Source organism: Oncorhynchus nerka, linkage group LG9a (genome assembly GCF_034236695.1).
Source record: "Oncorhynchus nerka isolate Pitt River linkage group LG9a, Oner_Uvic_2.0, whole genome shotgun sequence".
NCBI lineage: Eukaryota > Metazoa > Chordata > Actinopteri > Salmoniformes > Salmonidae > Oncorhynchus > Oncorhynchus nerka.
Genome location: NC_088404.1, coordinates 55,676,480 through 55,701,893, shown reverse-complemented (window position 1 = coordinate 55,701,893; position 25,414 = coordinate 55,676,480). Strand labels below are relative to the sequence as shown.

General features: G+C 42.0%; 1 protein-coding gene across 5 annotated transcripts in view; it reads left to right on the top strand.

The window, feature by feature from the left end:
• Positions 1-25,414, top strand: part of dgkzb (diacylglycerol kinase, zeta b) — a 97,064-nt gene that overhangs the window by 56,358 nt on the left and 15,292 nt on the right. For 3 of the 5 annotated variants that reach the window (XM_065022710.1, XM_029668659.2, XM_029668658.2), the window contains exons 2-20: positions 8,253-8,361; positions 8,724-8,819; positions 10,220-10,297; positions 10,395-10,451; positions 10,619-10,687; positions 15,252-15,323; positions 15,670-15,786; positions 15,880-15,951; positions 16,085-16,180; positions 18,574-18,656; positions 18,781-18,841; positions 19,024-19,137; positions 19,540-19,680; positions 21,654-21,732; positions 21,837-21,892; positions 22,127-22,189; positions 22,426-22,499; positions 24,699-24,810; positions 25,097-25,296. In XM_065022710.1, coding sequence (XP_064878782.1) covers positions 8,253-8,361; positions 8,724-8,819; positions 10,220-10,297; positions 10,395-10,451; positions 10,619-10,687; positions 15,252-15,323; positions 15,670-15,786; positions 15,880-15,951; positions 16,085-16,180; positions 18,574-18,656; positions 18,781-18,841; positions 19,024-19,137; positions 19,540-19,680; positions 21,654-21,732; positions 21,837-21,892; positions 22,127-22,189; positions 22,426-22,499; positions 24,699-24,810; positions 25,097-25,296 — 1,749 coding nt within the window. Of the gene's footprint in view, positions 1-4,238; positions 5,738-8,252; positions 8,362-8,723; positions 8,820-10,219; positions 10,298-10,394; positions 10,452-10,618; positions 10,688-15,251; positions 15,324-15,669; positions 15,787-15,879; positions 15,952-16,084; positions 16,181-18,573; positions 18,657-18,780; positions 18,842-19,023; positions 19,138-19,539; positions 19,681-21,653; positions 21,733-21,836; positions 21,893-22,126; positions 22,190-22,425; positions 22,500-24,698; positions 24,811-25,096; positions 25,297-25,414 lie in introns of those variants that run through there. The other 2 variants (XM_029668656.2, XM_029668657.2) reach the window with 2 other exon arrangements.

Below are 25,414 nucleotides of genomic sequence, written 5' to 3'. Positions count from 1 at the left end.
ATCCTCATTGCCAGTCCATTCACCCTCACTGGGCACAGTGGAAATGGCTTTGACCCGTCCTCTCCCCCTTTTTTTCACATTATTCACAGCTCTTGTTGATGCCTCATCCTCATTCTACCCCATTCTGCCCTCGTCCTTTGTGCAGGGGAAACATATTTCATTTAATGTGTGTACTTTTTAAATGGAGCGGCGATGAGGTGGATCAAAGTGAAGGTTTAGCATTTGATTTGGACTGATATGGACATGAGGATGAATGTAGGATGACCCATATTGGTTATCTACAGTGCCTTCAGAAGGTATTCATACCTCTTGACTAATTCCACATTTTGTTGACTGTAGCCCTTTTCCATCTGTTTGACAAAAATATGTAGTACCAGTCAAAAGTTTGAATACAATTCAAGGGTTTTTCTTTATCTTGACTATTTTCTACATTGTAGAATAATAGTGAAGAAATCGAAAATATGAAATAACACATATGGAATCACGTAGTAGCCAAAAAAGTGTTAAACAAATAAAAATATATTTGAGATTCTTCAATGTAGACACCCTCTTGGCATTTCCTCAACCAGCTTAATGAAGTAGTCACCTGGAATGCATTTCAATTAACAGGTGCGTCTTGTTAAAAGTTAATTTGTGGAATTTCTTTCCCTCTTAATGTGTTTGAGCCAATCAGTTGGGTTGTAACAAGGTAGGGGTGGTATACAGAAGATAGCCCTATTTTTGATAAAAGACCAAGTCCATGGCAAGAACAGTAAGCAAAGAGAAATGACAGTTCATCATTACTTTAAGACATGAATGTCAGTCAATCCGGTACATTTCAAGAACTTTGAAAGTTTCTTCAAGTGCAGTCGCAACAACCATCAAACACTATGATGAAACTGGACAAGTCTCAATGTCCTTGAGTGGCCCACCCAGAGACCTGACTCTTTCTAAAAATGAATTGCTGTACCTTTTCCTTGTGGAAATAATTAAGCCAACAGTGTAAAATGCTGCTCGATACTGTATAATAGTAAAGATTGATTTTCACCTCTCGTTAAGCTAGCTACTTTGCATAGCTCGGTCACCGTGGAACACACAAGAGTCTAGGCAAGATCGCTGCGCCCTGTGAGATATGAAACGTGGTGCACCTCGCAATACCTAGTTCACTCTCAGGAGAGTACTGCAATCTCCCGATCTTGTGGGGAAGGCGCAGCCCCCGAATCTGAAGGCTAAAACCGGGAGGGTTCCGGTGGACAGACAAGTCACACAAACAACTAAAACAAACCCTCAGTGCCGCAATCCTGGTAGATCAAACCAAGTATCGCCCAGGTTGGTACACTGTCACAAGTAATAAAAACATGGACGAAACCCAAACGAGATGGCACAAGTCTAACCAAGTGGGAGGACAGCAGAACACACTGATGGGGAGGCTAGCTAGCTGCTCCAAGCTATTGAATAGTTGTGGGTATACTTCTGCACTTATACACTCTAACATAGACCTCTTACCAAGAAAATCCTCTCTGGAATGAGCAGAGAAAAGGAAGAGGTGGAAGTAGTGCGGCGGCAGCTATTTAAGGGGGTCAGCTGCAGCCCTACCCGGGTACACGGGACTAATCTGAAATTCTTACTTGGAATGTATCCTGCCGCACGGAAGGATCCCATATTGGAGTGATCCAATATAGTGCTACATAACAAGCTGTTATGTCACTCCCGTCTAACAGTCCACCTGCCTCCCATTATACATCTAGAGAAAGCCACAGGAGACAAACATAACACTCACTCCATATTCAACACTGAGCAAAGTATCACCAAATCAATAGGCCTTACAACCCACCTTCTATGTACGTACCTCACACATCCATATTTCAGTGTGCGTGTGCGCGTACACTACGATACGAAAATCCACATTTATAGAGCTCTTAATTTAAATGGCATGTGGCTGGCATTTGAGTATATCAGAAAAGGCAGTCAAAAGTCAATGTGATGATATACGCTGATGATCGTTAGCAAGATCCTTACACCTTGACCAAAACGTCTCTGTGCGCGCATTCGCATGCGCCATCATGCGCATGTTGATTTTGTCTGTCCTCACCAGACGCATTCATGACACGCATGTTAAAATACCAAAGACAACTGTGAACCAACTATATTAATTTGGGGACAGGTCGAAACACACATGAAACATTCATGGGCATGTCGTTAGCTTGCTGTTGCTAGCTAATTTGTCCTGGGAGATAAACATTGGGTTGTTATTTTACCTGAAATGCATATGGTCCTTTTTTTTATGGATCTTTGTAGAATTTTGTTCCATTTTCCGTCATACAAAGTATTGTGTTCTCTACTCTGAAAATTAATCCACAGAAAAAAGAGCAAACTTAGTTAGTTTTCTTTGATAAATCACTCCTTGTTTATCTTTCAGTCACCCACATGCGTTAGTATACTCATGAAAACCAATGAGTAGATGGGAGAGGTGGGACTTGCAGCCCGTAAAGCGTCTACATTAGAACCAAGTTAATATTTTAGGGCCTGGCAACGCAGGCACCCGTTTGGATGAAATTATTGAATAACGTGAGTACCAACATGGCCGGTCTAGTCAGCATGTTAGTGTACAGCTAACAAGCGAGCAGCGGGTAGCTACAGTGGGAGAGTCTTTGGCCAGAATTGGCCTGAACATGGAGAGAGAGAGAGGCTGTTGGGTCACATCTACCAGAAAAAGTATGAAAAGGTATTAGAAATACATCAAAACACAATAATGTTTAAGACCCCTACCAACTAATATCAACACATATCTAGTTTGGGATATTTTTTCGGTTTCTGTAAGTTTAGGAAACTTTTGCTTTGTGCTTTGAAATTCTGTTCCCAAAACCCCACATATCTTTAAGATATTTTCTAATTTCTCTCCTTCATTTAGAGGGAGGATAGTGAAAGTTCACAGAAGTAACAAGTTAAGTTAGACCTATCATTTATTTATAGTGTTTTTACTAATATCAATATTGTTTATGAATTATTAAGAGATTAAAACTCAAAATTCTGTTAACAAATTGGTAACAGAATTTCTGATGGGAAACCATAGTAGTCACAATCCACAGTTGGGTCACCACCCACTGTCCTCCCTTCCACTCGCATCCTGTTTTGTTCAGCTGATAACTGTTTTCTTTCTGTCATTTGGTGGTTAAAGCAAGTGTGTGGACAAACCGTCTCTCTCGCTTTTGCTCTCACTCTCTCTCCAATTAATGGCACCAAAATTTCACATAACTGAAATTTGGACCAGCCTTGATTTCAACTTCCACAGACTTCTGGACCGGCCTTCATTTGGCCCGAACATAGACATCCATGATTGGTATAGATTTGGTCATAGATGTCTATGTTTCACAAGTTTGGACAGCACAGTACAGTACATTACAGTAGAGGATATTTCTGTACAGTACGGTCCTGTACTATACTGTAAAGTAGACTAGAGTGGAGTAGTCTTCAGTACAGTACACAGTAGAGCACACAAGTTGCGTACACTATAAAGTACTGTACTGAACTATACTGTGTTGTGCTGTACTGAACTATACTGTACTGAACTCTGCTCTACTATGCTGTACTTTACTGTACTCATTTCTACTGTACTGGACTTTGATGTTCAAACTTGTGAAACATAGATGTCTCTGATTAGTTCAGATTTGGTCCGGTCCGGAACAACCAAATTTGGTCTTTTTTTGGTGGTGGAGCTCATTAAAATAATATCCAGTGTGTAGAATAATACCCAAATATACAAAGGAGAATGTTGCATATTAATACCTTTGTGTACGTATTTAGGATACACCACATCTCAAGGCCATCAGACTGTTAAACAGCCATCGCTAACATTGAGTGGCTGCTGCCAACATACTGACTCATCTCTACTTTAAACAATGCCACTTTATATAATGTTTACATACCCTACGTTACTCATCTCATATGTATATACTGTACTCTATACCATCTACTGCATCTTGCCTATGCCTTTCGGCCATCGCTCATTCATATGTTTTTATGTACATATTCTTATTCATTCCTTTACACTTGTGTGTATAAGTTAGTTGTGAAATTGTTAGATTACTTGTTAGATATTACCACGTGGTCGGAACTAGAAGCACAAGCATTTCGCTACACTCACAATAACATCTGCTAACCAATTCCACCCTTATCGTGGAATTGCCCTATGCAAAATGTGTCAACTTTAAGCACCTCTACCTCTTGTATGTTTTATCATTACAAAAAGTCACCTTGTGACAACTTCCACCATGGACTAACATGTATGAAAGGTTTCATTCAAATCAAAAGGGGTGCAGTCATGGAACGAACCCAGTTAGACCCAGATATATCCGGTTCAGTTGAGACGACCTGTCCATATGTATTTCTTTCTACGATTACTTATAATCCCAACACGTATCAAATAATATAGTATGACTGCGTAATGGACACTGAAAGGTCTTCATATATCTATGATCTATTTCAGAAACAGGCAAGTATGACTTAACTTCCTCCAGTTCATATGACTATGCCCTTCTTATTGCTTTTTTCTCACTGGTATTATATACCCATGCACACAGTATTGCTTTCTTAAGATAGCAGTAGGTGGTGGTGTCTAATTCTGTAACCCAAGCTTATGGACTCATTTCTGCACCAACAGCCACAAAGGAGTATTTAAAAAAGGGCAGTATCTCCCTCAGGCTACAATGGATACCTTTTTCCGCCGCCACTTTAAGAGGAAGGAGACGGGCTCGCGGGACGAGGAAGAGGTGGAGCTGGACTATTGCTGCAGTAACCGGCGCCCCAGTGTTGCCGTGCCGACCAGTAAGGCTCGCCGGCGCTCTAGAGTTGGCCTCCCCTCAGCCGTTCTGGCCCAACGGCGCCGCTCCAGCGCGCAGCTACAGGAGCTCCCGCTGGCGGGGGGTTGCTGCACGGGGGGCGGCCGGCTGGCCAAGGTGGCCGGCTATGCCAAATCATCCTACTCCAAGTCATCCTCCAGCAGCCATGTCCGGAGACGCTCAAGTACCACCACTCTCAGCATGAACCCGCGCTTCGCTGTGCGCCACCGCAAGCTGCGCACCATCGACACGCACCTGCTGGGGCCCTCGATGCTGCTAGCCAGCCTTATCCAGATGACTGAGGAGGAGGAGGGCGGGGGAAGGGGAAACCTGTTCCTGCCAGCTGGGGAGCAGCAGGTGGAGATGAGGGGCAGTGGAGGTGGCAGCAGGGCCCTGTCCCGCTCCAGCACCCTACACTCAGACGGCGACAGCAACGACGACGACCACAGCCTTTCCGAGGACAGCCAGCTCTTCGACCCCGACGAGGAGCTCCAGCACCAGGCTGAAGTAGTGGAGGAGGTTGACGTTTCCGACAGGGAAATAGAGGACACTTCCTGGTGGCTTACCCAACATTCCCCGTCGCCGCTGGGGGTGGTGGCCGAGAGAGTCTCCTCATCTCGGCCCCTCATACGCGCCCCCCGCTGCCTGCGGAGAAACTCGTCCCGTCTCTCGCCGGGTGAGGCCACGCCATACGGCCGCTACTGCGGGCGCTCCAGACAGATAAGGCAGCGGCGAATCGCTACCATCTCCAAAGCAGGCAGCCCCTGGCCAGGGAGGGGGCATCCACTGCCCAACCGCCGGAGCTCAACCGTCTACCTCAGCCACCCCGTCTTCTGCAGGAGCCACTCAGCAGGTTCACTCAGCTCTGCCCTGGGGGCCTACTACGACCCCCGGCTGGAGACATGGAGTGGGTTCCTTCTGTATGTAGTCCATTACCTCCATCAGACAGGGTCCCATCTTTGTTAGAGTTCTTCCATCGTAACTCCTGAGTGAATCTGTGGTAGCAAGCTGCTTTGTCTTGTTTTGTGATGGTACTATCTCACTGTCCTTTTAATTTGAGGAGGAACATTGTGTTTTTTTGTGATCGGTTGTTAAGAAATGTGTGTTGGTCGTTGTGAGTGATAATGCTCATAACTCCTGTGGTGATATTTTCTAAGGCAAACATTTGTGACATAGGTTAGGCCTATCCAAAAGCTCCCAGAGACCACCTATTTTGTTTAAATACTAACAAATAGTCTCAAGTTCTTATGCTATAATGAACCTACCACATATCAGATGTACTCCTCATACAGTGGGGAGAACAAGTATTTGATACACTGCCGATTTTAGCAGGTTTTCCTACTTACAAAGCATGTAGAGGTCTGTAATATTTATCATATGTACACTTAAACTGTGAGAGATGGAATCTAAAACAAAAATCCAGAAAATCACATTGTATGATTTGTAAGTAATTAATGAGCATTTTGTTACATGACATAAGTATTTGATCACCTACAAACCAGTAAGAATTCTGGCTCTCACATACCTGTTAGTTTTTCCATTAAGAATCCCTCCTGTTCTCCACTCATTACCTGTATTAACTGCACCCATTTGAACTTGTTACCTGTATAAAATACACCTATCCACACACTCAATCAAACAGACTCCAACCTCTACACAATGGCCAAGACCAGAGAGGGTGTAAGGACATCAGGGATAAAATTGTAGACCTGCACAAGGCTGGGATGGGCTACAGGACAATAGGCAAGCAGCTTGGTGAGAAGGCAACAACTGTTGGCGCAATTATTAGAAAATGGAAGAAGTTCAAGATGACGGTCAATCAGCCTCGGTCTGGGGCTCCATGCAAGATCTCACCTCGTGGGGCATCAATGATCATGAGGAAGGTGAGGGATCAGCCCAGAACTACATGGCAGGACCTGGTCAATGACCTGAAGAGAGCTGGGACCACAGTCTCAAAGAAAACCATTAGTAACACACTACGCCGTCATGGATTAAAATCCTGCAGCGCACGCAAGGTCCCCCTGCTCAAGCCAGTGCATGTCCAGGCCCGTCTGAAGTTTGCCAATGACCATCTGGATGATCCAGAGGATGAATGGGAGAAGGTCATGTAGTCTGATGAGACAAAAATAGAGCTTTTTGGTCTAAACTCAACTCGCCGTGTTTGGAGGAAGAAGAAGGATGAGTACAACCCCAAGAACACCATCCTAACCGTGAAGCATGGAGGTGGCCATGTATCGCGAGATCTTGGCCAACAACCTCCTTCCCTCAGTAAGAGCATTGAAGATGGGTCGTGGTTGGGTCTTCCAGCATGACAACGACCCGAAACACACAGCCAGGGCAACTAAGGAGTGGCTCCGTATAAAGCATCTCAAAGTCCTGGAGTGGCCTAGCCAGTCTCCAGACCTGAACCCAATAGAAAATCTTTGGAGGGAACTGAAAGTCCATATTGCCCAGCGACAGCCCCGAAACCTGAAGGATCTGGAGAAGGTCTGTATGGAGGAGTGGGCCAAAATCCCTGCTGCAGTGTGTGCAAACCTGGTCAAGAACTACAGGAAACGTATGATCTCTGTAACTGCAAACAAAGGTTTCCATACCAAATATTAAGTTCTGCTTTTCTGATGTATCAAATACGTATGTCATGCAACAAAATGCAAATTAATTACTTAAAAATCATACAATGTGATTTTCTGGATTTTGTTTTAGATTCCGTCTCTCACAGTTGAAGTGTACCTATGATAAAAATGACAGACCTCCTCATGCTTTGTAAGTAGGAAAACTTGCAAAATCGGCAGTGTATCAAATACTTGTTCTCCCCACTGTATGTGCTGTCCTGTCATTCTCATTCCCCAGTCCATAATGACAACCTCCATAGAGCTACCTCAATAGTGACACCGCTAACAAAGTAGCGCTAGCTGGTTGGAGCTGAGTAACACTGATACAGCATTGATCTCCTAGTTAGCATTGCTAGTCTCTCTACCAGTCTTATAGGCGGAAGGGCCTGAGACAAAGGTCTCGATAGTGACGAACGGACTGACTATCACTAGTGTCGGTCGAAAATGTTTGTATAATGGCTGAGGAGGAGGATCTAGTGTGTTTTCTGCTCTTGAAAACCCACATACACACACACACACACACACACACACACACACACACACACACACACACACACAGAGTATAATGCCTATAAATGTGTTTCCGTGGTTTGATCAAATGTATATGGTGATGTTGATCAATACTTCATTGGATATCTGAAGGGTCAATTGATGAAGTCCATTCAATGTACAGGATGGTGAAATAGTTTCACCTCAAGCTAACTGAATGCATTTCTCGGCTGCCTGCAATTAAAAAAAAAAATGGTTTAAAAGCACAGCCTTGGGTGTTGTACTGTACTGCAGAACCTTTTAAAAGGCCAGATTATTTATTGTTTTGTTTCAGGAAAGCTATCGCTAAGTCAGGCCTCCAACACTTGGCAGCCCAGCCCAGCGCCTCAGCCCCAGGCAAGACTGACCCACTTCGAGAGAACTGCAACACTGTCGACTGGAGTGTGAGTATAGCCTCCGGTGTATAACGGTTTAGAAAGGTCCCATTCAAGGCCGCTACAGCAGAGATTCCAGAAATAGCACAATTGGGCCTTTTCTTGTTACGTTGTCCTCATGGAACCTCAAAAAACAGATTTTGAACAACAGAAATGCTATGGTGAAGATTTGCTTAGTTGCGTGTGTTCACACAGGTTTTAGACATATCTATATGCGGAGACAAAAAGAGCTGAAATGAGACAAAAGAGGTGAAATGGGGGTCGCTGCCCAACCAAATATATAATAGCATTTTAATCTGAGATAAAAACTGAAAACTGGTGACATTTGTCCAACTTACATTACTTCCATACTATATTCTCTGTCCTCCCAGGATAATGCCCAGTTTGGGGACCATATCTGGTTTGAGACCAGTGTCTCAGGAGACGTCTGTTACGTTGGAGAGCAGTACTGCGTCACAAAGACAATGGTGAGCCTTCACTGCAACTGAACTGCACTAGGACGAAATAATGTGTTTGAGCACCCTCTGTTATTCACAGAAAGACTAATCTGCATGGTATCGTTTATAAAAGTGTATTTTAGATTATTGAGACTGTTACAGTAGTACGTTATTGCAGCATTCTTTTGGGTACATTTTCAATAGAATATGTTGTCTAATGATTTATTAGTGTAGTGTGCAAAATCAGCCACACTTTTAAATATTGTAGCACATATTGCTGACTTATAGTTATTCTTTTTTGCAACACTACTCCTCATACAGTTTAAACTAGAAACACCGTTCAAAATTTAAAATGTGCAGACTGGTCTGGAATAGTGTGCTTGTATACAGCTATTTGATACTATTTATAGTTTTTACATTTTTATTAAACTTCATCTGCTTTCATGGGATTTCTTCAACGTTCTAAAGCTTCCATTGTGAGATCACAACTTCCAACATTCCATTCACTGTGAATGCAACAATGCAACTTTTGACACAAAAACAACTCCTTTGACCACTTTCCCGAAACAAGTTAGACAAAAGGTTAGAGAATATGAAATCCTTCTCTACTTCTCTGCTATTCAAATCTTAAATCAGTAAAAAAAATGTAACCACATCAACATTTTCTCAAACTTTTTATAAACAACTGATATTTTTACCATTTTCCCAACAAGTTAGGCAAAAAGTTAGAGAGGTATGACATCTTGGTCTACTTCTGTTATTCAAATCTGAAATCATAACAAAAGTCTCTTCTACCAATCAATAGTTTAGAGCAGTGGTTCTCAAACCTGGTCCTGGGGACCCAAAGGGGTGCACAGTGTTGTTTTTGCCCCAGCAGTACACACCTGATTCAAATCAAAGCCTTTTGATGAGTTGATCATTTGAATCAGCTGTGTAGTGCTAGGGCAAAAACAACATTGTGCACCCATTTGGGTCCCCAGGACCAGGGTTGAGAACCAGTGGTTTAGCGTGACAATAGCTAGCTAATGTCAGCTAACAGCTCTATTGTCTTGTTATTGAGCAGCACAAATGGAGCCATTGCTATGGATACCAATGCATTTCAATGGCAAATAAGGGCCATAGACTGGTAAAATATGTCTGATATTACATCTACTTTTTGAACTATAGCCATACAAAAATGTGCATAAATTAACATGGGTTTGAATGAGAACCATAGCAATACAGAGGTAGCTATTCAAAATGGTCCTGCTCCTTGTCCAATTAAACTACACTGGACAAAAATATAAACACAACATGTAAATGTTTAATGAGCTGAAAAACATAATTTTAAAGAGCTGAAGCAAGTCACACAATTTTTCTTCATGAAAATCTGGTTTATTATTAGCATTGGCCAAATAAAGCTAAATATTATCTCTGTGATTCTACCACAGCAAAAGTCAGTGGCGAGGAAGAAATGTGCTGGCTGCAAAATAGCAGTCCACACCATGTGTATCGAGCAGCTAGAAAAGGTGACTATAAACTTGATCAATTATTAGATTATACTTATACAACATAACCAGGAATATTTATGTTTTTGACCAACGATGTTGTATTTTCTCTCCACAGATCAATTTTAGATGTAAGCCATCGTTTAGGGAACCCGGATCTCGAAATGTTCGAGAGGTCAGTATCTTTCTGGTCCCTGCACCACTTATTCTTTGTTTCTCTCCAAGTTATTTGTTCTTTGACTGTATTTCTGTCTCACTAACTGATTCAGTCTACTTTAGTCCATTTCAATTTCAGTGCATCACGATTTGTTATGTGATTCAACAATGTTTCCTAAATTCCAGCCCAACGTTGTCCGTCACCATTGGGTCCACAGGAGGCGCCAGACTGGGAAGTGTCGGCAGTGTGGGAAGGTCAGTGGGAACCATTCACCAACCATATATTCACAAACAGTGCCTTCAGAAATTATGCACACCCCTTGACTTTTCCCACATTTTGTTATGTTACAGTTTGAATTTAAAATGTACTAAAATGAGATTTTGTGTCACTGGCTTACACACAGTACCCCATTTGTTTTTACAAATCAATTAAAAATGAAAAGCTGAAAAGTCTTAATAAGTATTCATCTCCTTTGTTATGGCAAACCTAAATAAGTTCAGAAAAAAATGTGCTTAACAAGTCACATGGGCTCTCTCTGGGTGCAATATACTGTTTACCATGATTTTTTTATGACTACCCCATCTCTGTACCCTACACATAGAATTATCTGTAAGGTCCCTCAGTCGTGCAGTTAATTTCAAGCACAGATTCAACTACAAAGACCAGGGAGGGTTTCCAATTATTATTATTTTTTTTAATTTGACCTTTATTTAAGGCAAGGCAAGTCAGTTAAGAACAAATTCTTATTTTCAATGACAGCCTAGGAACAGTGGGTTAACTGCCTGTTCAGGGGTAGAACGACATATTTGTACCTTGTCAGCTCGGGGGTTTGAACTTGCAACCTTCCGGTTATTAGTCCAACGCTCTAACCACTAGGCTACCCTGCTGCTCCAATGCCTCTCAATGAAGGGCACTTATTGGTAGATGGGTAAAAAAAAGCAGACATTGAATATCCTTTTGAGCATGGTGAAGTTATTAATTACACTTTGGATGGTGTATCAATACATCCAGTCACTACAGAGATACAGGCGTCCTTCCTAACTCAGTTGCCAAAGAGGAAGGAATCCGCTCAGGGATTTCACCAATGGTGACATTAAAACAGTTACAGAGTGTAATGGATGTTATAGGCAAAAACTAAGGATGTATCTACAACAGTGTATTACTCTACAATACTAACCTAAATGACAGGGTGAAAAGAAGGAAGCCTGTACAGAATAAAAATATTCCAAAACATGCTTCCTGTTTGCAATAAGGCACTAAAGTAAAACTGCAATTTAAAAAAAACTTTAATCCAGAATACAAAGTGTTATGTTTAGGGCAAATCCAACACAACACGTCAATGAGTACCACTCTTCATATTTTCAAGCATGGTGGTGGCTGCATCATGTTATGGGTATGCTTGTCAATGGCAAGGACTAGGGAGTTTTTTTAGGATAAATGGAATAAAATAAAATAAATGGAATATTGTGAAACAGAGGAAAACCTGGATATGTCTGCATTCCAACAGACACTGGGAGAAAAATGTATCAATAAGCAGGACTATGACATAAAACGCAAGGACAAATATACACTGAAGTTGCTTACCATGGCAACATAGAAAGTTCCAGAGTGGCCTAGTTACAGTTTTGACTTAAATCTGCTTGAAAATCTATGGCAATACTGGAAAATGGCTGTCTTGCAATGATCAACAACCAACTTGACAGAGCTTGAATAAAGAAACGTGCACATATTATAAAATCCAGATGTGCAAAGCTCTTAGATACTTACCCAGAAAGACTCACATCTATTATCGCTGCCAAAGGTGATTCTAACATATATTGACTCAGAGGTGTGAATACTTATCTAAATTAGATATTCATATATTTAATGTATAATAAATATGCACAAATTTCGAAAAACATGTTTTTACTTTGTTATTGTGAGGAGATGGGTGAGAGAAAAAAAATATTTAATCTGTTTTGAATTCAGGCTGTAACACAAAATGTGGAGAAGTCAAAAAAGTATTGGGACAGTGACACATTTTTTGTTGTTTTGGCTCTGGACCAAAAGTATTTGGAAAAATGTACTTATGTGTTCTTGTTGGATGCATTTGCTGTTTGCTTTGGTTGTGTTTCAGATGTCTTTGTTATCAATAGAAATTAATGCTAAATAATGTATTGTGTCATTTTGGAGTCACTTTTATTGTAAATAAGAATAGAATATGTTTCTAAACTTACGTGTAGTCATAAATTAATTGTGAATAATGATGTGAGAAATTTACAGATGCACAAATATCATACCCCCAAGACATGCTAACCTCCCACGATTACAATAACAGTGGAGGTTAGCGTTTTTTGGGGGGGTAGAGTGTTTTCTATTCAATAATAATTATTATATGCATATATTAGCAATTTTGGGGAAAAATATTTTCAGTTTACTATGGGCACGCACTTCCTCCAAAGGGGGCAGTATATTCAGCCTTATCTCCAAGAGGTTAACAATCACCATTATTCACGATTCATTCAGGACAGTGGTTCCCAAACTTTTTATAGTCCCGTACCCCTTCAAACAGTCAACCTCCAGCTGTGTATCCCCTCTAGCACCAGGGTCAATGCACTCTCAAATGTAGTTTTTTTGCCATCATTGTAAGCCTGCCACACACTATACGATATATTTATTAAACAAAATAATGAGTGTGAGTTTTTGTCACAACCTGGCTCGTGGGAAGTGACAAAGAGCTCTTATAGAACCAGGGCACAAGTAATGATAATCAATCATTTTGCTCTTTATTTAGTTATTTGTTCATCAAAATTGTTAATAACTCACCACAGGTTAATGATAAGGGTGTGCTTGAAAGGATGCACATAACTCAACATTGAATATAGTTGCGGAGAGTCCCTGTAATCTTAGATTCAGATCATTCAGGCGAGAAAAAACATCACCCAGATAGGCCAGTTGTGTGAGTAACTCGTCATCATGCAAGCAGTCAGACAAGTGAAAATTATGGTCAGCAAAGAAAATTTTAAGCTCGTCTCTCAATTCCAAAAAACGTGTCAAGACTTTGCCCCTTGATAACCAGTGCACTTCTGTATGTTGTAAAAGTGTTACATGGTCACTGCCCATATCATTGCATAATGCAGAAAGCACACGAGAGTTCAGGGGCCTTACTTTAACAAAGTAAACCATTTTCACTGTAGTGTCCAAAATGTCTTTCAAGCTGTCAGGCATTCCCTTGGCAGCAAGAGCCTCTCGGTGGATGCTGCAGTCTACACAAGTGGTGTCGGGAGCAACTGCTTGCTCACACGATACCACTCCACTCTGTCTCACTGTCATGGCTTTTGCCCCATCAGTACACATACCAACACATCTTGACCACCAAAGTCCATTTGATGTCACAAAGCTGTCCAGTACTTAAAAAAGATCCTCTCATGTTGTCCTGGTTTCCAGTGGTATACAGAAGAGGATGTCTTCCTTAATTGACCTCCCATAAATGTAACAGGCATATACCAGGAGCTGTGCCAGGCCCGCCACATCTGTTGACTCGTCCAGCTGTAACGCATATAATTCACTGGCTTGTATGCAAAGCAGTAATTGTTTCAAAACATCTCCTTCCATGTCACTGATGCGTCGTGAAACAGTGTTGTTTGATGAAGGCATTCTGTTGACTCTTTTGGGCATTTTCCCCTCAGCATTGTCCCAGCCATATCCGCAGCAGCAGGGAGACTTAAGACCTCCACAATAGTATGGGGCTTGCCTGTCCTAGCCACTCGGTAGCTCACCATATCAGACGCTTCTAGCCCCTTCTTATTACTGGGATCTGTTGCTTTTATACATGTCTTACTACTCGAAAGTCGTCTTTATTCTCGCTCCAAAAATTCCCGTGGCTTATTTTTCTAATTATAACGTGTCATTTCTAAATGTCTGCGCAAGAATAAAGGTTTCCTGTGAGAGAGTAACGGTTTATGTGATTGGATGTTAATTATTTGACTAGACTACCTATATTTGACATTGTGTTGTTATTTCGCTGAATACTAGAGGGATAAATTACATTTTTGGCAGTGAAACGAGGCTACTCAGGTGAGAAAAAAAACTCACCCAAATGTATAGCCCAGTTGGAAAATAGAAATGTACTGTTTAAAAATGTGAAAGATTTTGTTTATTTTTAAGAAATATATTTTTTTAATATATTTTTTTTAATGTGAATCACATTTCTATTTGACGTACCCGCAACGGCATTGCGAGTACCCCTGATTCAGGACTATCCATAATCATGTAGAGTCACAAGCTTGATGTAATCATTGCGTGCTAGGAATGTGGTACCAAATACTAAACCTTTGAGTACTTTAATACACATATAAGTGCATTTGTTCCAATACCTTTGGTCCCCTATAAATTTGGGGACTATGTACAAAAAGTACTGTAACTTCTAAATGGTTCACCTGATATGGATGAAAATACCCTAAAATTAAAGCTAACAGTCTGCACTTTAACCTCATAGTCATAATAATTTCAAATCCACATTTCTGGAGCCAAAACAACAAAACATTTGTCACTGTCCCAATACTTTTGGAGCTCACTATTCAGCACAGGTGTCAAATTCAACCGAGTGGCTGCGGGTTTTTGCTCCACCCTTGTACTTGATTAAAGGAATTAAGGTCACTAATTAGTAAGGAACTCCGCACACCCGGTTGTCTCGGGTTTAATTGAATGGAAAAAACAAAAACCTGCAGACACTTGGCCCTCCGTGGAAGGAGTTTGACACCCCTGCTCTACTCAAGTACTGCAAACCATTAAGAGCTGTCAACGCAAATTTGTAAAATGTTACTTCTTCCTCGACAGGGTTTTCAACAGAAGTTCTCATTCCATAGTAAAGAGATTGTTGCAATCAGCTGTTCTTGGTGCAAACAGGCAGTAAGTACCCGTAGTCCAAAGGCTGTATCAACTGTTAAAAGTATGGTCCCTATTCACACCCAACCCTTTTCCCTTGGCACTAACTCTTCGATGTTTGCACATCTGAAGGGTCTGCATAGGTATACACAGTTTAGTGGTCGAGCTTCCACTTGGTTTCTTCCACCTTACAGTTCTGCAAACATAGAAAGGTTAAGGCCAAGGGGAAAGGATGGGGAGCACATTGGGACATACTAACTTTGGGTCAGTTTGAGATGGATATTTCAGTTTGGAGCAGAGAGTGGAGTTGTGTATCCTGACTTTGGTAACTTTGGTATGGTTATTGATTGTTGTACTCTCCTCTGTCCAGTATCACAACAAGGTGACGTGCTTCATGCTGCAGCAGATCGAGGAGCCTTGCTCGCTGGGAGCTCACGCCTCCGTCATAGTGCCGCCCACCTGGATCATCCGGGTCCGCAAACCACAGGTACTGCAATGATCCACACACACACACACACACACACACACACACACACAGTTATGTTGATTCAATGGATGTATTTGTTTTTTGTCTCCTCAGACATCATTAAAATCAAGTAAAAAGAAGAAACGCACATCTCTGAAAGGAAAGCCGAGTAAGAAGGTAGTAGAGGTAAGGAAAATTGTATTAACATATAAATATTGTGATTATGATAATGTCCTCTTAAGTTATCTAATTTGATGATGAGAACATTGAGATAACAGAGGCGGCGATCTTTGTGTCTCGACTGTTTTCTCTGCTCCAGGATGGTCGATGGAAGCCCTTCATAGTGAAGCCTGTTCCCTCGCAACTCATGAAACCTCTGTTGGTGTTCGTCAACCCCAAAAGTGGAGGCAACCAGGTGAGTTTGCTCAATGTCCACAGCTCCCTTGAAATCACTGTGTATGGGGATTTGTCCACACAACTCAAACATACAGTGCATTCATAAAGTATTCAGACCCCTTGACTTTTTCCACATTTTGTTAAGTTACAGCCTGATTATTGATTGATTAAATAAAACATTCCTCATCAATCTACACACAATCACCATAATGAAAATGTGAAGGTTTTTATACATTTTTGCAAATATATAAAAAATATATATATAATTCACACAAGTTTTCAGACGCTTTTGCTATGAGACTCGAAATTGAGCTCAGGTGCATCCTGTCTACATTGATCATCCTTGAGATGTTTCTACAACTTGATTGGAGTCCACCTGTGATAAATGCAATTGATTGGACATGATTTGGAAAGGCACACACCTGTCTATATAAGGTCCCACAGTTGACAGTGCATGTCAGACCAAGCCATGAGGTCGAAGGAATTGTCCGTAGAGCTCCGAGACTGGATTGTGTCGGCACAGATCTGAGGAAGGGTACCAAAAGAACACAGTGGCCTCCATCATTCTTAAATGGAAGAAGTTTGGAACCACCAACACTCTTCCTAGAGCTGGCCGCCTGGGCAAACTGAGCAATTGGGGGAGAAGGGCCTTGGTCAGGGAGGTGACCAAGAACCCGATGGTCAATCTAGCAGAGCTCCAGAGTTCCTCTGAGGAGATGGGAGAACCTTCCAGAAGGACAACCGTCTCTGCAGCATTCCACCAATCAGGCCTTTATGGTAGAGTGGCCGGACGGAAGCCACACTCCTCAGTAAAAGGCACATGACAGCCCGCTTGGAGTTTGCCAAAAGGCACCTGAAGGACTCAGACCATGAGAAACAAGATGCTCTGGTCTGATGAAACCAAAATTGAACTCTTTGGCCTGAATGCCAAGCGTCACATCTGGAGGAAACCTGACACCATCCCTACGGTGAAGCATGGTGGTGGCAGCATCATACAGTGGGGAAGTTTTTCAGCAGCAGGGACTGGGAGACCATTCAGGATTGAGGGAAAGATGAACGGTGCAAGGTACAGAGAGATCATTGATGAAAACCTGCTCCAGAGCTCTCTGGACCTCAGACTGTGGTGAAGGTTCACCTTCCATCAGGACAACGACCTTAAGCACACAGCCAAGACAACTCAGGAGTGGCTTCGGGACAAGTCTCTGACTGTCCTTGAGTCGCCTAGCCAGAGCCCAGATTCAAACCCGATCTAACATTTCTGGAGAGATCTGAAAATAGCTGTGCAGCGACTCTGTCCAACCTGACAGAGCTTCAGAGGATCTGCAGAGATGAATGGGAGAAACTCCCCAAATACAGGTGTGGCAAGCTTGTAGAGCCATACCCAAGAAGACTTGAGGCTGTAATTACTGCCAAAGGTGCTTCAACAAAGTACTGAGTAAAGGGTCTGAATACTTATGTAAATGTGCTATTTCAGTTTTTTATTTTTGATAAATTAGCAAAAATGTTAACTGTTTTTGCTTTGTTGTTTTGGGGTATTGTGTGTTGATTGATGATAAAAAATACCTATTTAATCAAATTTTGAACAAGGCTGTAACGTAACAAAATGTGTAAAAAGTCAAGGGTTACTTTCCGAATGCACTGTACTTTGATGTCAATGAGAGATTTACGCTGAAGTTAGTTACACTTTCTACATCCCTTAGTGTAGAAATGAATTACTGATGATGTTGATGCGTTGTGGGACCCCGACCCAACAGCTTAACCTTTACAGTAAAGTATTTTATGTTAGAGAGCGACATATGTGTTACTACTCTGACAGGGCTACCTCATCACGTGAATTCCAAATATGGCTGTCGCGGTGACCGTATTACCGCCACACCGGCAGTCACAATTCATAACGTAGTTAAATCCCTGTGAACATTGGTCACGGTAATCCCATCCAAAACGTTGCATATGAATGGCGCTGATGGATAGTCTACCAAATGTGTTAACGGCCTTCGCTAATGGCCTGGTACGCAGCGCTCTATTGTCCCTCCAATCACTTTCTGAACACTTCATGATTGATTTTGAATAATCTGAAGGATGAGGACAATGTTGTTGTTTTTTAACATCAACATGCAGCCCTTGTGTTTTGTTTTCTATGACATTCCTAGATTTATAGGCCTAATCTATTTTATTGTGATGGTATAGGCTGTATTACATTGATTTATTTGACTTTTTAAAATGTAGATGTTCCAATGGCAGCTTGTATGCGTGGAAGCCCAGAGATGCTAAACATGTTTATGTTAATTCATGGTCAACTACCATGAGACCGGCAGTCATTTTTAATGACAATGTCCGGCTGACAAAATTCAATGACCGCCACAGCCATAGTTCCAAATCACCCCTGCTACACTCATGTCTATTGTTTTGCAGGGAGCCAAGATCATCCAGTCGTTCATGTGGTACCTCAACCCCCGACAGGTGTTTGACCTCACCCAGGGAGGGCCCAAGGAGGGGTAAGAAACACGCAACAACTGCATTCACAAACGTTAACGGTTTGGTCATGTTTAGAATGATATAACAATGTAAGCAGTTGTTGTGTTTTTAATTAGTGTGCCGGTTGTGTTTTTATCCCTCAAGGTTAGAAATGTATTCCAAAGTGCCCAACCTGCGGATTTTGGCGTGTGGAGGGGATGGAACAGTGAGTACTAGACATCAGCGCTTCATATTAGTAATATTATAATTAATATAATAATCATTTTTGAAAATCCTGAAACGTAATGCATATAAGGACTGTAAGTAGAGGAATAGTTCACTGTCTGCCTCTGACTGGCGTGTGCCATTCAGAAAGTGAATTCTTGTTCTAATTACCTGGTTTGCCAGGTGGGTTGGATCCTGTCTGTCCTGGACCAGCTCCAGTTGAACCCTGCGCCTGCCGTGGCTGTCCTGCCCTTGGGGACGGGGAACGACCTGGCCAGGACTCTCAACTGGGGAGGGGTGAGTGGCTGGCTGTGTGGAACCACTCCATGAACTAGGGATTTATCCTAGATTATAAACTGTGTAGTTTGGTATATGGCCAATATACCACAGCTAAGGGCTGTATTCAGGCACTCTGCGTTGCGTCGTGGTATATTGGTCGTATACCACACCCCCTTGGGTTTTATTGCTTAAAAATATCATGGGCTATTGAATTGCTGTTAGGCTATAGGCTGTCTTGGGTAGGCTAAGTAGACTATCTTGTGTCATCAGAGTGGCAAAATTAGGAATGAGACACAGTAGCAAGAAAAGACACCATCAGCAATTAGATTAACACAATACAAGTTGTATTGTTTAAATTATTTCAGTTAGATATTGAGGATGTATGTTTTTGTGAAATTCCTCTCTCGTCTTTTCCCGCAGGGTTACACTGATGAGCCAGTGTCTAAGATCCTGTCTCATGTGGAGGATGGGAACGTGGTGCAGTTGGATCGCTGGAACCTCCTGGTGGAGCCCAACCCAGAGGCCGTTCAGGAGGAGAAGGACGAGCACCAGACAGACAAGGTTAACTCAGTTTAGAGTGTCTCACACCAGTCGTCAAAAGCTTATAGGCTAATTTTACTATTAGTATTTGCATTGTTTTATTTCTCTGCATAGAGATAAGGACATCACAAGCATAACATTTTAAAATAAAATGTGATTGAAGGATGTCGTTTGTAATTGCTTAATATATTTTTGACGGTATATGCTATGCTATGATCAGTCTCTTAAATTGGTTGTAATTAGGCCAATCTCAAACCTCCCCTTCTTTCGAAGATACTTGATAACGCCGTAGCCCAGCGGCTGACGCCATTTTAAAATTCACACAGTATCTTTGAAACCTACCAATACGGTTTTAGACCATTTCACAGCACTGAGACTGCACTTGTCAAGGTAGTAAATTACCTAATGTTTTCCTCTTACCATGGTCACGGCTCTATTCTTGTTCTTTTAGATTTAAGTGCTGCCTTCGATACGATTGATCATGCTATTCTCACTAAGAGGCTAGAATACTTGGTTGGTCTACGAGGACAGGTTCTCAACTGGTTCAAATCATACCTCTCTGAGTGGTATCAATTCATTAAGCTGGGTGATAATTCATCTGAATGTTCCAAGGTTGAATGTGGCGTTCCCCAAGGTTCTGTGCTTGGACCCCTTTTATTTTACTTGTACATGCTACACCTTGGTAATGTCATCTGCAAATACAACATCCACTTTCGTTGCAACGCTGATGATACCCAATTATTATAATATTTTAACCCAGACGATGAATGAGACTTGCATCACAGATGTTAAACACTGGATGACAACTTGTTGCTTTTAAACTCTGATAAGACAGAAATTATGCTACTTGGCCACAATACATTTACAAACAATGTGTCAGACCTCACTGTCAACATTGAAGGTTGCCTCATTACACCAAACATGGTTCTTAAAAACCTTGGTGTTACCTTTGACCCCGGCCTTCCTTTTTACAACAACATAAAAAGCGCGTCCAAAACAGCATACTTCAATCTCAGGAACGTTTCCATAATTAGACACTTCATCCATGCATTTGTTTCATCTAGCCTAGACTACTGTAATGCCCTCCTCTCCAGCTGCTCAGACTATAATATTAGAGGTCTACAACTTGTACAGAACACTGCAGCTCAGATTTTAACTAACACCAGAAGTCAGGAGAACATTACTCCAGTTTTATCTGCACTACACTGGCTGCCTGTAAACTATCGGTCTGATTTTAAGATCCTACTCTTAACTTTTAAGGCACTGCATGGCCTTGCCCCCTTTTATCTGACGGACATGCTCGTTCAATACAACCCAGAGAGGACGCTCCGCTCCCAAGGAGCCGGTCTGCTTATGGTTCCTAGATGCAGAACCAAGGCGGGGGACGGAGTGTTCTCTAGTAAAACACCTCAGTTGTGGAACAGCTTGCCCTGTCGGGTAAGAGGGGCAGACACCGTAGAGGTTTTTAAATCACTTTTAAAAACCCACCTTTTAGCCATGCTTTAGCCATACCTGTACGTTTTTACACATCCTCCTTCTATTATTGTTTTCATTTGAAGTGTGTTGTAATTTAAAATCCACTTTAAATGAAGTTTGATTTGATTATGGGATTTGTGTAACATGAATGAAACATTTTCTTGGATAAACAGTGCTACCAGTATGCTGATCTACTGTATGTACATCAGCCCTGTAATTATTTTCACATTGACAATTTTGTTGTTGTTTTGGCTCTGTACTCCAGCACTTTGGATTTGGTAATGATACAATGACTGAGGTTAAAGTGCAGACTGTCCGCTTTAATTTTATTATATTTTCATCCATATCGGGTGAACCGTTTAGAAATTCGAGCACTTTTTGTACATAGTCCCCCCATTTCAGGGGACCAAAAGTATTGGAGTAAAGAGCCAAAGAAACTAAACATTTGTCACTGTCCCAATAATTACGGAGGGCACTGTATTTCTGTTGACATCAGGTGTCTCTGCTTTGTTTGTTAGCTCCCAATTGATGTCTTCAACAACTACTTCAGCCTCGGCTTCGACGCTCACGTCACACTGGGGTTCCACGAGTCCAGAGGTTTGTGCATCTTTCGCTAGCTGAAATTACTTTTGCTAGCTGAAATTAGTCACTATAATAAATGTTACTGCAGCAACAGTCTAAAGCAGTCTCTCTCTCCTTAGAGGCCAACCCAGAGAAATTCAACAGCCGTTTGCGGAATAAGATGTTCTATGCAGGGGTGAGTGCTTTGACAAAATATATAACTTTGCTCCTCTCCCACTATGGAGTTGTTTGTTCTGTGTCTGATCTGCTTTACTATATATCTAGGGCATGTTCATTAGGGCAAAATGTTTCAAAGCGGTTTTAAACGGAAAGCCAGTGTTCTTATTGGACAAGTTCAGATAGTACATCCCCATTTCACTTTGTTTTAAACTGTTTTTCCACTGAACTCAAACCTGATTCTTTATTGCAGACGGCCTTCTCTGACTTTCTGAGTGGCAGCTCCAAAGACCTTGCCAAACACATTAAAGTTGTGGTGAGTGCACTTCTAGACCTGAATGGACTAAGACCCAGAGCACAACGAGAAAGAATGTGGATGTGTCCCAAGACTGAGTGTCTATATACCATATTTGATGAGTTTCTAGAATGAATATTTTCATGGTGAAGATGGTAGATTTGTAGGCATGTTTCTAAGATACCAATGTCCATTCTAGAGATATATGTGTAACTCTATGGTCTGTACTCTGTTTTTCTGAAAACCCTCTTTGTCAGTGTGACGGCACAGACCTCACCTCCAAAGTCCAGGACCTGAAGTTGCAATGTCTTGTATTCCTCAACATTCCCAGGTAAGCGTTTAGAATATTTTGAAACTGGATGCACCTGCATTCAACGTCTTCAGACCCCTTGACTTTTTCCAAATTTTGTGACATTACATCCTTATTTTAAAATGGATTAAATAAAAAAATGTCATCATCAGTCTACACACAATACCCCATAATGACGACGCGAAGAAAGGTTTTTAGACATTTTTGCAAATGTATAAAAATGTATCAGTAATCAGACCCTTTGCTATTGAGACTTGAAATTGAGCTCAGGTGCATCCTGTTTCCATTGCTCATCTTTGAGATGTTTCTACAACTTGATTAGATCCACCTGTGGTAAAGTCAGTTGATTGGATATGATTAGGAAAGGCACACACCTCTCTATATAAGGTCCCACAGTTGACAGTGCATGTCAAAGCAAAAACCAAGCCATGAGGTCGAAGGAATTGTCCTTAGAACTCCGAGACAGGATTGTGTCGAGGCACAGGGTAACAAAACAGTTCTGCGGCGTTGAAGGTCCCCCAAGAACACAATGGCCTCCATCATTCTTAAATGGGAGAAGTTTGGAACCACCAAGACCCTTCCTAGAGCTGTCCGCCCGGTCAAACTGAGCAATTGGGGGAGAAGGGCCTTGGTCAGGGAGGTGACCAAGAACCTGGTGGTCACTCTGACAGAGCTCCCGAGTTCCTCTGTGGAGATGGGAGAACCTTTTGAGAAGGACAACCATCTCTGAAGCACTCCAACAATCAGGCCTTTATGTTAGAGTGGCCAGACGGAAGCCACTCCTCAGTAAAATGACAGACCACTTGGAGTTTGACAAAAGGCACCTCAAGGTATCTCAGGCCATGAGAAACAAGATCCTCTGGTCTGATGAAACCGAGATGGAACTCTTTGGCATGAATGCCAAGCGTCACGTCTGGAGGAAACCTGGTACCATCCCTACGGTGAAGCATGGTGGTGGCAGCATCATACAGTGGGGATGTTTTTCAGCATTAGGGACCGGGAGACTGGTCAGGATCGAGGGAAAGATGAACGGAGCAAAGTACAGAGAGATTCGTGATGAAAACCTGCTCCATAATGTCCTTGAGTGGCCCAGCCAGAGCCCGGACTTGAACCTGATTGAACATCTCTGGAGAGACCCTGAAAATAGCAGTGACTTTCCACATTCAACCTGACAGAGCTTGAGAGGATCTGCAGAGAAGGGAAGAAACTCCCCAAATACAGGTGTGTCAAGTCAAGCTTGTAGCGTCATACCCAAGAAGACCCGAGGCTGTAATCGCTGCCAAAGGTGCTTCAAAGTACTGAGTAAAGGGTCCGAACACTTATGTAAATGTGAAATTTCAATTGTTGTTTTTTTATACATTTGCAAAAATGTCTAAAAACCTGTCTTTGCTTTGTGTATATGGGGTATTGTATGTAGATTGATGAGGGGGAAAAAACAATTGAATCCATTTTAGAGTAAGGCTGTAACGTAACAAAATGTGGAAAAAGTCAAGGGGTCTGAATACTTTCCGAATGCACTGTATACACTCCCATTAATAGACATTGAGTCTATTCAATGGACACACAGAACGATACAAATGGACCAGATGGCATTATGATGCAGCGGTGTAAGACATAACATGAGCATGTGCTGTATGACACCCTTAAAATGTGATATATTCATCTCATTATGAGAGTCACTCGTAGTCTGTTTTGCATGGGACTTGCTATGGGTTAAAGAAGGATCCCCATAATTCCATCCAGGTCAGCGGGAGGGGTCAACCAATGAATTACGCTCCTGAGCTAACATTCTATAACCGCTGCAGGTGGCAGTAACCAACCTTAGCTTTTACCTGTTCAGACTATACACACTCCAGTACAGTAGGTGGTGGTATTCACCTTTTCAGTTGATTTACACATCTATGCCTATACACTCATAGAGGTAGAATAATAAGTAATAAATTGACTACTTTAAATTGAAGATGTCTATCAATAGCTCTGCCCATGCTGTCACAGAAGAGGTCATTGCAAAGCTAGGAGTTGACCTCTCTAGTGCATTTCTATGGCCTGACAAAATACCAGCCATTTTGAGTCGGTAGAACGTTTCTTTAATATAGAGACATACCATATTAGAAGTCTTATTAAAATACATAATAATAGCTCCGACATGTTTGCAACAAGTTATAAATAATTATTAATTATACCTGTTATCAAGTGTTGTATTTTGATTGTCTGCTATAGTTACTGTGCTGGCACCAAACCGTGGGGTCACCCCAGTGAGCACCTTGATTTTGAGCCGCAAAGACACGACGACGGCTGTATCGAGGTCATCGGATTCACCATGACCTCTCTGGTGAGCTCTCAACCATACCTGTTGTCCTCTGACTTCTCATGGATTATATGAATTACCATTTGTACAGCCTAACATGCACATTGTAGGCTTTGTGTCTGTAGTGACGCCTCAAACACTGAGATGCAGTGCCTTAGACCCCCACGGCACTAAGGTGGGAATGTTGTTTTCATTACAACATCATTGTTTATCTGTCATCAGCATCTCTCAATTTCCATATGGGGGGATCAATAAAATGGATTCAATTCAGTTCAATTTTCTCACTCTCTCTTCCTCTCCGTCCCTCCAGGCCACTCTGCAGGTGGGCGGTCACGGCGAGAGGTTGAACCAGTGTAAGGAAGTGACCCTGACCACCTACAAGTCCATCCCCATGCAGGTAGATGGCGAGCCCTGTAAGCTGGCCCCTTCCGTCATCTACATCAACTTGAGGAATCAGGCCAACATGGTGCAGAAGACCAAGAGGAGGATCTCCATGCCCCAGCTCAATGAGTTAGTAACCATAAACCTTGTGATACCGGACCTCAACACTGTGTTCCCGTTCTAGATCAGAAACCTGGAATGACTGTAGTCGAGGCTAGAGTTAAGGCTCTCTCCCAGCCATTAATAA